The 15348-nt window shown below is 39.1% G+C and overlaps 1 protein-coding gene across 2 annotated transcripts in view; it reads right to left on the reverse strand.

Annotated features, from left to right (window-relative positions):
• Positions 1–15348, reverse strand: part of NOTCH2 (notch receptor 2) — a 164911-nt gene that overhangs the window by 73125 nt on the left and 76438 nt on the right. For both annotated transcript variants that reach the window (XM_086717958.1, XM_086717959.1), the window contains exon 5: positions 6962–7084. In XM_086717958.1, coding sequence (XP_086574084.1) covers positions 6962–7084 — 123 coding nt within the window. The remainder of the gene's footprint in view (positions 1–6961; positions 7085–15348) is intronic.

A 15348-nucleotide genomic window follows, 5' to 3' on the forward strand; every position in this document is an offset into this window, starting at 1 on the left:
ACACAGGAGCTCACGCACCACCTTTGGCAATATGTACTTGCTGATTCATGCCAAAAGTTTTTACTGAAATTGGAGCAACTAACAATAAAGGGAATTGTAACCCACTCTTCGGGCTCATCATGTTATAAAAGGAGAGTGGAGAGAAAATGTGGTTGGTTTTATTTGACTCATGTCCACCTAACTTCCATTGTTCACTTCTGCTTAGCGTCCCAGAGCACTATTCCAAGCCCAAGCTGAAATTACATTTCTGGGTTAATAACAAGCACAGGAAAATAAATCACGTCTGCCCTAGGAGTGAACCCAAACCAAGAGTTGCCAGAGAGGAATTTGTGAGTTGAGTCTAGAGGCAACTTTAATTCTGAAGGAAATGAACCTTTAAAAAGAAAATCCAAATAGCTATCCATGTAGACAAAACATTAATCTACACTGCTTTAATTAATTTGGGGGCCTTTTATAACTTTGTTTTCTCTTAAGTGGGTATCTGCCAGAGCAGAACTTCTCTCATAAGATATCTTGGGGCCAAATACAGTAATAGTAAAGACATTTGTGCTCAGGCTTCATCAAATCCTTAGGTTTATTTCCATTTCCTAAAGGAATATCCAACTACTCAGACTTCTCTCTACAATAAAATCCCTATAAAAAAGGAAACCATTTGCCCAACCCCCAACACCAATTTCTTTCTTTCACCTGGGCTTTAGTTCATCCAGAAGAGTGGTAGCTTTTGAAGGTACAAACTGATACTATTCTAGATGGCCATGTCAGGTGAAAAGACTAGATCAGAACACAGTTCTGTCCCAAACTGATGTGGAAATCACACCAGAACAAGGCCGACATGCTTTCTTCTGATGAGGCCAACCCAACCCCCCCCTGTGCAGACAGTTGCAAGTCTATCCTTCTACTCCCCCGGATCAGAGATGATGCTCCAGCACAGTAGCAGCAATGGTAATGCCTACAGAACACCCTCCCACCTGACGTAGTGCTGTCCGACAGGAGTATCATGAAACACACAGATATAATTTAAAATTTTCTGCTAGCACTTAAAGGAAAAAGAAACCAATGAAACCAACTTTCGTATCTTATTTTATCTAGTTCAATATATCCCAAACACTATCATTTTGGTATCTAACCAATATTTAAAACATTATTAGCAAGACATTTTACATTTATCTTGCATGCTAAGTTTTCAAAATCAGGTATTTAGGGGCACCTGGGTGGCTCAGTCAGTTAACCATCCGACTTCGGTTCAGGTCGTGATCTCATGGTTCATGAGTTCAAGCCCCACGTCGGGCTCTGTGCTGACAGCCGAGAGCCTGGAGCCTGCTTCAGATTCTGTCTCCCTAGCTCTCTGCCCCTCCCCCCACCCACACTCTGTCTCTGTCTCTCTCCCTAAAATAAGTAAACTATTTAAAAAATTCAAAATCAGGTATTTTACAGCTGTAGCACATCTCAATTCAACCTGTCACACTTCAGATACTCAACAGCAAAATATGGCTAATGATTACCGTATCAAACAGCATGGATCTACAATGTTTTTTACATGAAAAGTACAATTCACAGTTGTAATTGTAATTTACCATTACATTTAAATGAAATTTAATTTACATGATAAATGAAAGGCTCAAAAAGCTTTTCATTGAGCCATTTATTTTCCCAATACCCCAATAAAGTAACTAAGAGATATTAGCTCCATGGATAGCAAATAAAGCCTTCTGAAGAAAAGGAAGCTGACTCATTTATCCCAAATCAAACCATGAAAAGACTTGGAAAACATTTCTGGTCATCTTGAAGCCCAGAACTTGCTACAAAAGACCAAACCTTCTGCATCTGTGCAGTTATAAAACAACACAGTACCTATCGGGCTCCTGTCATTAAAAACTAATATAATGCTGGGCACCTGGGTGGCTCAGTCAGTTAAGCATCCGACTTAGGCTCAGGTCGTGATCTCACAGTTCATGAGTTGGAGCCCCGCATCAGGCTCTGTGCTGACAGCTCGGAGCCTGGAGCCTTCTTAGGATTCTGTGTCTCCCTCTCTCTCTGCCCCTCCCCCGCTCATGCTCTGTCTCTATTTCAAAAATAAATAAACATTTAAAAAAATTTTTTAAACTAATATGCTGTATGTTAACAGCACTGGAATTAAAATAAAAAACATAATTAAAAAAAACATGGCAAATTTACAAATCTCCTTTATTTCAAAGTGATACCTAATTTCTTCAGCTATGTAATCCCATCCATTCTTTTTCAAGTTTATTTATTTATTTATTTTGAGAGACAGTGCCATGCAGGACAGGGAAGAATTTCAAAGCAGGCTCTGCACTGTCAGCACAGAGTGTGATACCGGACTCGAACCCACAAATCATGAGATCCTGACCTCATCCTGAGCCAAAATCAAGTCAGATGCATAAGCAACTGAGCCACCCAGGTGCCCCTAATCCCATCCATTCTTTTTCAGATACTTAGAACTTCATTTCCTCTCCTAGTAGATAACTCCAACCCTTCTTTACTATTGCATCAAAAGCCAGATCAAATAACAGTTCATACTTCAAAACTACAGCTACAAATTATAGGAGGAGTTCTGAACAAAGCTGCAATAAGGCTCTTGGATACAGTAAAAAAAAAAAAAAAAAATCACCAGACTGAATAAAATATTAACTCAATATTGACTTCTAATTTCAAAATAACCAGAAAAATTTCTAAAATGGAAAACAATCAAAGAATAAATCACCATTTTCTAAAATAATAGAACTGTAAATTGAACTTAGTCTATTAAACAGACTCAGGAGCACCTGGGTGGCTCAGTCAGTTGAGCGTTTGACTTCAGGCTCAGGTCATGATCTCACAGTTCATGAGTTTGGGCCCCACGTTGGGCTCTGTGCTGACAGCTCAGAGCCTGGAGCCTGCTTTGGATTCTGTGTCTCCCTCTCTCTCTGCCCCTCCCCTGCTCACGCTCTGTTTGTCTGTCTCTCTCTCAAAACTAAATAAAAACATTAAATTTTTAAAAAAAAAATTTTTTTTTCAACGTTTATTTATTTTTGGGACAGAGAGAGACAGAGCATGAACGGGGGAGGGGCAGAGAGAGAGGGAGACACAGAATCGGAAACAGGCTCCGGGCTCTGAGCCATCAGCCCAGAGCCCGACACGGGGCTCGAACTCCTGGACCGCGAGATCATGACCTGGCTGAAGTCGGATGCTTAACCGACTGCGCCACCCAGGCACCCCAAAACATTAAATTTTTTTAAATACATAAAATAAAAAGGCTCAAAAGCTTTAAAAAAATTTAAAAAACAACCCATAGAGTCAATTTGTATAGAAAAAAGACCACAGATTTGAGCACAGACTTGGAGTTCAACAAGTCTAGATTCAAACCCTAACCCAACCACTATGTGCCTTGAGTAAACTGTTTAACCCTTCTAAATATCCATCATCATATTTAATACACACTACCCCTAATACAGTTATCACAAAAATCACACAAAATAAAACACTGTAATTAGCACAGTATCTGGTTACTAACAAACATTAGTTAACTCCCAGCCCAGTCCCATTCATTTCTTTAATTTGTATGAAACAGAAAATATTAATCTGAATTTATAGTTCTGATATCGATAGAAAGAGGAACACTGTGATGCCCAATTTTCTTTTTATTCTTCTCAGAATGAGGCGAGGGCTGGGATGGTGAACAGCTCAGCTGTATGCTACTGAGAACAAAGGTCTGTAAAGAGTTCTAGTAAGTGGTGTCCTCAACAACAGTTCAGTCACCCCATAACTCAGTGTCTTCCTCACCTCAACCATTTAATAAAGCCAATACGAATGTGGTGAGCACTGTCACCGATGAATGTATGGGGTAGTAAGAGAACCCAGAGAATACCTAGCTCAACCTGGAGGGAGGTCATGGAAAATTCCCTGAAGGAGGCAGTCACCTGACCTAAACCAGGCAGGCAAAACTGGTGAGGACTACAGGGAAAGGAGCGGAGAAGGGAAAGCTGTAGAAAAAGAACTGTGTGAGTGAAGACATAGGATGTGGTTAGATGTGGGAGAACTGGAAGCAGTTCTTATTGCTGGAGTATGAAGCGCTGTTGGATGCATGAGGAGAATGGAGAAGCAAACAGGGCTGGGGCCAGGAAGGAATTCATATAACAGAGGAAGGACCTTGGACTTGACCCTGTCAGTGATGGGGATAGCAAACAACAAGGCTGCCACTGGGGGCGCCTGGGTGGCTCAGTCGGTTAAGTGTCCGACTTCAGCTCAGGTCATGATCTCGCGGTTCATGAGTTCTAGCCCTGCGTCAGACTCTGTGCTGACAGCTCAGAGCCCGGAACCTGCTTCAGATTCTCTCTCTCTCTGTCTCTCTCTGTTTCTCTCTCTCTCTCTGCCCCTCTCCTGCTCACACTGTCTCTGTCTCTCAAAAATAAATAAGTGTTAAAAAAAATTAAAAAAAAAAAAAAAAAAGGCTGCCACTAGAAATCAAAGAATTGGCATGAGTGAAAAAAGAGGAAGGAAATCCGTGGTGGGAAACCGAAGACTGAGAGTCACTTTAAATGACAGCACATCAAAAGAAATAAATATTGCCACAGTGAACTTATCCAGCATTTCTGCCAACCTTTCTAAAAAAATGCACACACACGGAGAAAGAAACATCCTATAAGGATGTTCATATAAAGAGGTACTTCTTAAAAATCCTGGGGTATGAAATTGTATTAAAATATCATTTCACTGGCAGAGCTTTCCCCAAGATTGCACCTTCCTAGTTAATATCAAAGCAGAAAACTGAGTGTAGTATCAAAGAAAAATCAGCAATGAAATCACGATAGCATTTAATCTTTATTGGCATCAGAAGCCTTAGTACCTAATACAACAAAGAGACACTCTCCCACAGGGCAAGGAGATTATTAGAATGGGGTCAAATTCCCAACAAGCATCTCATCCTGTCCAATATCACTGTAAGGATCATTAAAAAGAGAAAAATTTTAATCTTTCCAGTTATTATTATCATTACTTCACAGTAATTTTTTTGAATTGAAAAAAATGGCCTCTGAAAAAACCTACCAGAGAAATGGCAAAAGCTAAAGAGGAGAGAGAATATGACAGAAAGAGCAGAGGGTTGGGAGTGAGGTCCTAGGATCAAGACACCAAGAAGAAATTCTAGAGGAAGTCCAACACTAGGGAAACCCAGTAGAAAAGTATTAAAAAGAACAATCTGGGGATTAAAAGCAAAAATGTGTGCCCTTCCAGGAAATCATGTTATTAAAGTTTTAAACCCTTTCAATCTTTTTCTATTCATAGTGTACAGCTCTAAAGAGTACTCTAAATAATTAGCTGCTACAGATAAGGGAAAGCAATTTGGAGACTAAAGAATACCAGGTAGTAATGGCGGCAATCCAACATCAAGACTTCTTTGCTGGGCAAAATCCCTCCCTGGTGCTGGAGTTTCTTCCTTATGACATTAGCTTATTCTTGGGTTTCCACATTAAATCATCAAGTTCTCTCAAAAGGGCTCAGTTCTTAGTCACTTAATCAGCTCTTAATTGTTTCCACTTTCAGTTAGATAAACAGATGTAAACAGAAATTAGAACCAAATGTCTGCATAAAATCACTTAACTTTCAAAAATAAGTGGAAAATCTGCCTGAGACAACATCAGACACTTCCAAGAGGCTGTAAAATTAAGCAAGACTACTCTCCTAATGTCAGAGGCCAAAAAATCTATCGTATGTGCAAAAGGGGATACAAAAAAGGAAAAAAATTAGAAATGTAGACAGGTGTCATAAAAATAATGTCATCAAGCCTGGGTGGCTCAGTTGGTTAAATGTCCGACTTCGGCTCAGGTCATGATCTCACAGCTCGTGAGTTCGAGTCCCACAGCGAGCTCTGTGCTGACAGCTCAGAGCCTGGAGCCTGCTTCGGATTCTGTGTCTCCTCCTCTCTCTGCCCCTCCCCTGCTCACGCTTGCACTCTCTCTCTGTGTCAAAAATAAATAAGCTTTGGGGCGCCTGGGTGGCGCAGTCGGTTAAGCGTCCGACTTCAGCCAGGTCACGATCTCGCGGTCCGGGAGTTCGAGCCCCGCGTCAGGCTCTGGGCTGATGGCTCAGAGCCTGGAGCCTGTTTCCGATTCTGTGTCTCCCTGTCTCTCTGCCCCTCCCCCGTTCATGCTCTGTCTCTCTCTGTCCCAAAAATAAATAAACGTTGAAAAAAAAAATTAAAAATAAATAAATAAATAAATAAGCTTAAAAATAAAAATTTTTTTTTAAATAATAATGTCATCAACAGTACCTGCCCTGCAATTATCCTTTGAATAATTACAGGACATGACAATAAGATGAAACAGATTTCTGTCCATGAATAAGCTCTGAACTCTTGTAGTGTGTATAACTTATTTTCACTTTTTAGTTGGAAGAAGGAAGAGTATTTCAATAGCTTTTTCATACAATTATGATTATTCTTTGATACTACACCAAAACTTAACAAGTTGTAGGTTTTATCCCAGCTTTACTGAGATATAGTTGACATATAACATCGTAGAAGTTTAGAGTATACAATGTGATGATCTGATATATGTGTGAGTTAACACATCCATTACTTCAGATAGTAACCATTTGTTTGTAAGTGTGGTAAGAACATTTATATTTTCATAGTTAATTATGTTCTCTTCCTCTCAAATATTTATTAAGTATCTACTATGTTCCAGGCAATGTGCTGCTTTTCCCAGACCTCAGAGTCTGTCAGTCATGCTCTTCCCTCATACCTGCCAGAACACCTCAGCATGGTGCTGAGTTCAGAGCAGCTGCCCAATAAATACCTGTAAAAAGATTTTTCTTTAAATGAACATAATAAGAGAACATATGGGGTTAGCACTATACCCAATGATGTAGCACAGAGAGCCTTGTAAAAGATGCTCACTTCACTAGCAGCCTGCCTCTGGTCACCAACCCACCTCCCCTTCTGACTGAGTCACCACAGCGTGCATACCTGTCCACTGAGGGGGGCAGCGGCAGTTGTAAGTATTAACCCCATCCACACAAACTCCTCCATTCTGACACTTGTGGTTAGGGCAGTCATCAATATTCCGCTCACAGGTGATCCCTTCAAAACCTGGTTACAGAAGAACAAGAAAAAATAATGAATTCTCAGGCAGAAGTGATCAGCTCTTCCACAGAACACGGTCATCAGAACAGACCTACTTCATTATTTCAGTTCAACAGCCAGCAGCTGGCCAACTATGTATCTGTTCACCATACAGACTCACCAAACAAAAAATCCCCTAATCTTCTGTCTTCTCTTACCTCAAGAATAGCTAGACAGTTAAAGTGACTCATAATGCCAACGACATGACATGCCTTCACAGTTACCTCACAAGTACTTCAAAGTATTTTTATGAAATAAAATCCCACTGAAGATAAATGTCTACTTGGACAACTATTCACTGGTTCTTAAAAAAAGGGGGGGAGGGGAGTAGATTTTCCCCTGCTCCATGCCGGATTAATAGGGAGAACAGATAAAAGATCACCTAATTAAATTTAAATTCAGTTACTTTTTTCTTGGGGTGTTTGCTTAGGAAAACTAGGTTGGGGTGAGGAACATAAGAAAATACTAAGCTCACAGTCTAAAGATATGGGTCAAGTTCCAATCTCACTACCTCCAAGCTTTTGAACACAGTAAATTACAAACTCTGAATTTGCTTCCTCATCTGTAAAATGAGGCTGATTCCACTTGAGCAACCTGTCTTCCTAGGTTGTTATGAGTGTCGTATCACGAGTACATTATATATGTAAAAAGCTGTCCAAAAATGGGATGGCATTATTACTAATTAAACTTACCAGCCTTTCAAATTCTTCCTCCTGCTCTGCACATTTATAGCATTATTTCCTTTCTCTTGATTTTTCTCTTTTATGAAAAGTGAAACCAGCACACCAAGCTTCATCCTAACTGCCCACAGTGTGTTTCTCTGTAGTTTATATATTGAGCTTTTTCTTTTCTTTCTCCTTGCTGCCTTAGCTATTAAAATAGAAGACTACCAGCTTTAAAACTGAATGTTCAACTGAACAGTCTCCTGTTTGAAATATAGTATGACTAACTATTTGCCTCTTCAAAATGTCCCTTAAGGTTCCTCTTCCCCACTCAAAACACTTATTGGGTCTTAAACTAGGCACTGAGGATATAGCTGTGAGTAAAAAGAGACAGAGTGTCCCTGCTTCTGGGTTATTTACAGCCTGGTGAGCGGGACAGACATCAATCACATCTTGCTTTATGCATCCCTACCACAAGCTACTGTGATATTCGACATTTGTTCTGTTACACTGCAACATGCTGATTTCTCTGAATAAAGTGACAGTCATGTAAATGGGTATAAACCAAATGGCAAAAAAAAAAAAAAAAAAAAAAAAAAAAAAATTTACCGAGAGACCAAAGGAAATTACTTCATTGAAGATGGGGATAATTGAAAGCTTGACTAAAGAGAATTCAATTTCTCCAGGCATTTGGTACTCAGTCCATTCAAGCAGATGAATCACTAAGCAAGCTTGAGAAAGACTATGAAAATTTTTATAGACTCCAACTTTTAAAAATTTATCATATTACTCACATCTGTTTAATCATATGAAAGTCCTACAAATGAACTAGGTCAGACAATGCTGGTTTAAGCCCACCCTTAATTAAGATAAAGTGAGGGCAAATCTGCAGAGCCACCAAGTAGCAGTGTCTGAACAAGACCTGAGGTCTTTGCTCCTACTCTCGTGCTCTTAATGGAAACATTCTTTAGAAAACTTAAAAATACAGTTTCAGAGTGTGAGAGGGAAGTAGGGCTCCTGGCCCACCACTGCTAGAACCTGTGTGGTCCAGTGGTATTCTAGAACTAGTAATGGCTATCCTCCCTCTAAGTTGATCTGTCTGGTGACTAAGACTAATACGGTTGACTACAGTGTCAGAGAGGTGATAAAGCCCTTGTCGTCAAACTATTAGGAATTGAAACTGTGACCCTGAATTTGTATTAGCCAGTGCTACAACTAACTGAATTCACCAACCACAGACAGGTTAAGAAAGCAGAAGCATTTCAGTAAACCACAACATATAAGAAATAAAATGTTTTCTTTTTATGACTATTTTCAAGGTTATTCTTCCCTGTCAAAGGTAAGTAGGTAAGAAGGCAGGTTAGTGAGAGTCAATTTGTAATTAGAGCATGGCCTCTGAGGCCAAACTGCCTAATTTGCCCATGCAATAGGTGAGTGAACATGGGTAAGATACGTGACCTTTCTTTCCTCCCTGGGGGAATTAACAGGACCTACCTCAAAGGGTTACTATAAAGAGTAAACGAGTTAGATATATATTGCCCTTAATTCAGTAAATGTGCAGGGACAACTGAATATCTACAGACAAAAGAATAAATTGGACCCCTTTCCCACACCAACTCAAACTCTTAAGGGTTAAAGCTGTTAAGACTCTCAAAAGAAAACACAGGAGTGAATCTCTATAACTCAGGCTAGGCAAAGCTTTCTTAAATATGACTAAAAGCACAAGCAACAAAAGAAAACATAAAAAGTTTGGAGTTCGCCAAACTTTAAAAACATTTGGGCTTCAACGGAAACCATCAAGAAAGTGAAAAGACAGACCACAGAATGAGAAAGAATATTTGTGAATCATGTATCTAATAAGACACTTGTATCCAGGATATATAAAGAACTCTTACAGCAATAATAAAAATACAATATAAGTAATATAATAATAAAAAATATGATAATAACAAAATAATAATAAAATAATATTAATAATAATAATAAATAATAAATACAATATAATAATAATAAAAAGGCAAATAGCCCATTATAGAATGGGTAAAGGAGCTAAATAGACATTTCTCCAAATGATACACAAATGGCCAATGAGCACATGAAAAGATGCTCAACATCATCAGCCATCACAGAAATGCCAATCAAAACAACGAGATATCATTTCACACCAACTAGGATGGCTGTAATAAAAAAGACAGACAATAAGACAATAATAAGTGTTATTGACAGACAGTAACAAACTCATATACTGCTGGTTGGGATGGAAAATAGTGCAGCCACTTTGGAATAGTCTGGCAGTTTCTGAAAAGGTTAAACAGAGTTACCGTATCACCCAGCAAGTATAGACCCAAGAGAAATAAAAACATGTCCACACAAAAGCTTGTACAACAATGTTCACAGTGGCCTTATTCATAATAGTCAAAAAAGCAGAAGTCACCCAAATGTCAATTAACCGATGAATGGATAAATAAAATGTGGTGAGCACTGAGTAATGTGTAGAATTGTTGAATCAATGCTTTACACCTGAACTAATACAACACTGTATGTTAATTATACTTCAATTTTTAAAAAGTGGGAAACAATGTGGTAAATCTGTATGTACAATGGAAAATTTTTCAGCCATGAATGGAATGAAGTACTGATACCTCCTGTAACATGAGTGAACTCTGAAAACATCATGAAAACATTAGGTGAAAGAAGCCAACCATGCAATCATCACACATGAAATGTCTAGAACAGATCAATCGATAGAGACAAAGTAGATTAGTACTTGCCCAGTGCTGGGGGAGAATCAGGAGCCAGTGCAATATGAGTGCTAATGGTACAGGGTTTCTTTTGGGGTGATAAAGATGCTCTAAACTTGTGGTGATGGTTACACATCTGTGAATACACTGAAAACCACTCAATTGTACACTTTTAGAGAGTAAATTGTATTGTATACAAATTATATCTCAATAAAGCTATTAGGTGGAAAGCACTTAAAACAGTGCTTGATGCATAATAAGTAATCTACACACATTAATACTACTATGTATGTATAGAATCAAAGCAGCCCTTAGAACTTACCTACTCTAATCCTCTTATGTTACAGATGAAGAAGTTGAGGGCCACATGGCTGACTTATCCAAGTTTACATGCCTAATAGGTAGGAGTCAGTACTGAACCAGTTTCAATCAGTATGCTGTCTAGGGACCCCAGAGTTCCCTTACAAAAATGTGAAAAACTGACCTAAGGTTAAAAGTTCCCATGTCTGAGAAAACTCAAGCCAAATTAGTTCTCCTTCGAGTTAAGACAGGATTTATGCTTTAAAAATAGAGATACAGACCTCTTTTTGGAAACAGCTAGCAAATTCTTGTAAGAAAGTCTACCCAAGAAGGGGAGGCAGTGGAAAGGCTTATATGAATAAGTTACAGTGCAATCACTTCTTAAAAATATATTTTAAAGTTTTAAAGGAAAGGGAAACAGACAAGTCTCCAGACCTGTGGGTGGGATGGGTGTAACAGACTTACAAAGAGGCTCACATGACCGTACTAAAAGGAGTCTACTGCTTAAAGCCAATTCACATCCTTAAAAGGCCAAAAGGAGACAAATTAAACTTAGAAGGAACATTTTAAGACTGTGCTGTTATAAAACCATGGCCCACGTAACTGATAAATGATGACAGTAAGGGTGGGGAGCAGAAAAGAATCTTCTGAACTTGTCATCCCACACAGAGAACAGCATCTCTCAAGAAAGCATCCATATCTTTCCATTTTCAGAGCCCGGGATGTGTGATGGTGGAAAGGCTTGTGGAGAGGCACAAAGAAGAGAGCACAAAGAAGAGAAGAGGACACAATCAGCATTCTCACAGACCAGGCTAAAAGTCCGCAGGAACAGCTTTAGTCCATAGGGATGAAAGAGTGAGGAAAAAAACCAGGAATATCTAAACCTGGACAAAGGCAAATTCTATAGGGCTACCTGCCCCCCCCCCCCCGCCCACCCCAACCTCCCAAGAAGAAATCTGTCACAAAAGCAAACTGGTCCCATCTCTGTCCAATGGGTTTTCTTGGCACACATCTTCCGTTCTCTGAATGGGCCGAGATGAGCTTGCTGATTCTCATGACCAGCCCATGGATCCCCCAGCCCCACCACCCTCCCAGGCTGCTGGTCCAACACGCCTCCCTCGATATCTCCCTAATGATCTCCACTCTTCAAACTTGATCACCAAAAAAGTCAGAGAAATTAATAAGGTAATTCAAGAGAAATAAATTCAGTATATATGTTTAATTTTTTTAATTCCGGAATACAAGAATTCTCTCTTCTATCACATTCAATTCAGTCATTTGAAAACTATTCATTGGGTCTCAATTTTGTGCCAGGCACAAATAAGTTGGGTACTGGCAGGAAGAGTTAAAATGAGAGTGTCTACTGGGAAAGATGAACAAATAATCAGTTTGGTAAGTGCTGTGCCAGAGGTATATGGATTGCCAAAAGACCTTAGGGAGGTCTTTAATCCCTGTGGGGACTGGGAACAAAGAAAGAATTTCAGTGAAATAGGTGCCTTTGACACATCATGAGTTCTATATAAAAAGGTGTTCTACATAAAAGGTGAGGTGGACAGGGGGAAGAAAGTGATAGAAAGCTGAGGAGATAGTATGGTCCAAACTACTGAGCACAGGAGAATAGGAAAGACTTCCAGGAACATCAACTAAAACTGGAACTGAAATAATGCATCCTGGAAAGTGGTATGATCATTTCTGCATCTGCTCCAGAGAAACCTGCCAAAGTATGATTAGTATAATACCCAAGAGAAAGTCACATGCCCTGGCGTATGAGAATGCAAGAGGGAATTAATTCTAACAGTTTTGAAGCTCAGCAAGAACGAAGAAGACACAAAAACCACAAAATGTGTTTAAGCTTTATTTTAATGATACAGGGCTATCACATATGATCACCCTGTGCAGTCCAGAGGTAGTTTATAAGGAATAAACCTCCATCGTTTGGAGTAGACAGATCAGACAGCTTTTTGTGAAATTTTTTAAAAATCATAGAGGAATAGAGAGGTGTGGGAGAGAAAGAAAAAGGGAAAGTACATTGGGGACCGGCCAGTCCAACTGTAAATTCACAAGGCATGGCCAATAAATTCAAACAACCCACTGTTCTCTGATTACTTGTGCTGCTTCCCAAAACCAGCCTAACTCATTCTCTCCCCACTAACTGGTCCTAACCCAAAAGTATTGGGAATCAATGATTCAATAATTTATTTTCTATTTTGTTGTTATGTTAAAATTATTCTGGGTAAGTGCCCCTCCTCAGGGCTTCTGTTAAAGACTTACTTAATGGTAGCCCATGAAGGATTTGGATTATTAACAGCTGATCATCCAAGAAGACGAAAACATGGTTCCTTGGTTTGATTCTATTAGTTCCCTCTTGAATATATTCCTTTTTTCTTTCCTCTGTGGAGAAACACTTCTTCCTCTGTCACATAAGAGGAGTTGTTTTTGCAGTTTTAATTACCTCTGAGTCTTACAATGATACTAAAATACTAAACTCATATTCCTCAACCATAAAAAGGAATTAAATCTTGCTATTTGTGACAACGTGGATGTACCTAGAGGGTAGCATACGCTAAGTGAAATAAGTCAGACAGAGAAACACCAAAACCATATCATTTCATTTATATGTGGGACCTAAAAAACAAAACAAGGGGCGCCTGGGTGGCGCAGTCGGTTAAGCGTCCGACTTCACCCAGGTCACCATCTCACGGTCTGTGAGTTTGAGCCCCGCGTCGGGCTCTGGGCTGATGGCTCAGAGCCTGGAGCCTGTTTCCGATTCTGTGTCTCCCTCTCTCTCTGCCCCTCCCCCATTCATGCTCTGTCTCTCTCTGTCCCAAAAATAAATAAACATTGAAAAAAAAAAAAAAAAAAAAAAAAAAAAAACAAAACAAAACAAACAGACTCTTAAATACAGAGAACAAACTGGTAATTGCCAGAAAGAAAGTGGGGTTGGGGTGGGCAAAATAGGTAAAAGGGATGAAGACATACAAACTTCCAGTAATAAAATAAATAAGGTCATGGAGGTGAAAAGTACAGCACAGGAAATGTAGCCTGTGATACTGTCATAATGTTGTATGGCAACAGATGGTGACTACATTTACCAAGGTGAGTAGTGTGTAATGCACAAAATTGTCAAATCACTATGTTGTACACCTGAAACTAATATAACATTGTATGTCAACTATACTTCAATAATAAAAATTTAAAAATCAACTCACAGAAATCATAGTGTCCTTTGCAGGAAAAGAACTGTAACTTGACCATTTGAATATAATCACCAACTTGGTTCACTGACTTTCAGAGTTGAAAAGTACTCTAAAATTCTTCTTATCCAGTATCATATCACACAAGAACAAAAGGAGAGTATGATTCCAGGAAGAAAATGAGGAGATCAAAATTACATTCTCAATACTATATTTTTGTTGATTGTTTCCTTCGATGGAAGGAGGTAGGCAGGGGATGGGCTAAACAGGTGACAGGTATTAAGAGGGGCACTTGTTGTGATAAGCACTGGGTGTCATACGCAAGTGATGAATCACTGAATTCTACTCCTGAAACCAATATTACCCTATATGTTAACTAACTAGAATTTAAATAAAAACTTGAAACAACAACAACAAAATACTATGATATTATACTAAAACTCAGTTGGTCAATAAATATTTGAATGCCTATTATGAACCTGGCACTGTTTTGGGGTGCTTGGGGTACATCACTGAACAAAAACAAAGATCCTAGCTTTTACTCTGAAGAGAGAAAGAAGCAGCAGAATTTAGAGAAGACAGACAATAAACAATAGACATAATGAGGTAAATTATATAGCACAAATTATATACTAAGCAGATGATAAGTGTTACAGAAAAAGAAAAGAAAAAGTAGACCAGGGCCAATAATTAAGGGGATAGGGGTTGGTTACAATCTGAAATAGGGTGATCAGGGTAGGCCTCAATTAAAAGTGCAAAGACTTGAAATGTGGCAGGAAGCGCACACAGGAGCTGCAGAATACCTTACCAAACCTTTTCCCCTCCTGCTGACTTGATTTCTCCTTTGAAGAAGGAATATTTTCAATTCAATTCAATTCAATTCCATTCAATTCAATATTTCTCATTTGAAATAACGATTCTCCTCAAATAAGGGTGTTATTTACATTGAGTGATTATTATTTTTTTATTATTTTTTAATGTTTATTTATTTTTGACAGAGACAGAGCACAAGCAGGGTAGAGGTAGACAGACAGACAGACAGACAGACACACAGACAGAATCCAAAGCAGGCTCCAGGCTCTGAGCTGTCAGCACAGAGCCCGACGCAGGGCTCGAACTCACAAACCATGAGATCTGACCTGAGCTAAAGTTGGACACTTAACTGACTGAGCCACCCAGGCGCCCCGAGAGAGTGATGATTATTTTAAGTAAGTAACATTTTAGTCTCTCAAATAGTGTGGAGCGAGCATAACGGAAGGTGGGGCAAAGAGAATGATATTGCATTATGGAAAGGACTTGCTAAGAAAAAATAATCTCCAGACACTATTTCTCTG

This window comes from Puma concolor, chromosome C1, assembly GCF_028749965.1.
Source record: "Puma concolor isolate L17-30 chromosome C1, mPumCon1.1.hap2, whole genome shotgun sequence".
NCBI lineage: Eukaryota > Metazoa > Chordata > Mammalia > Carnivora > Felidae > Puma > Puma concolor.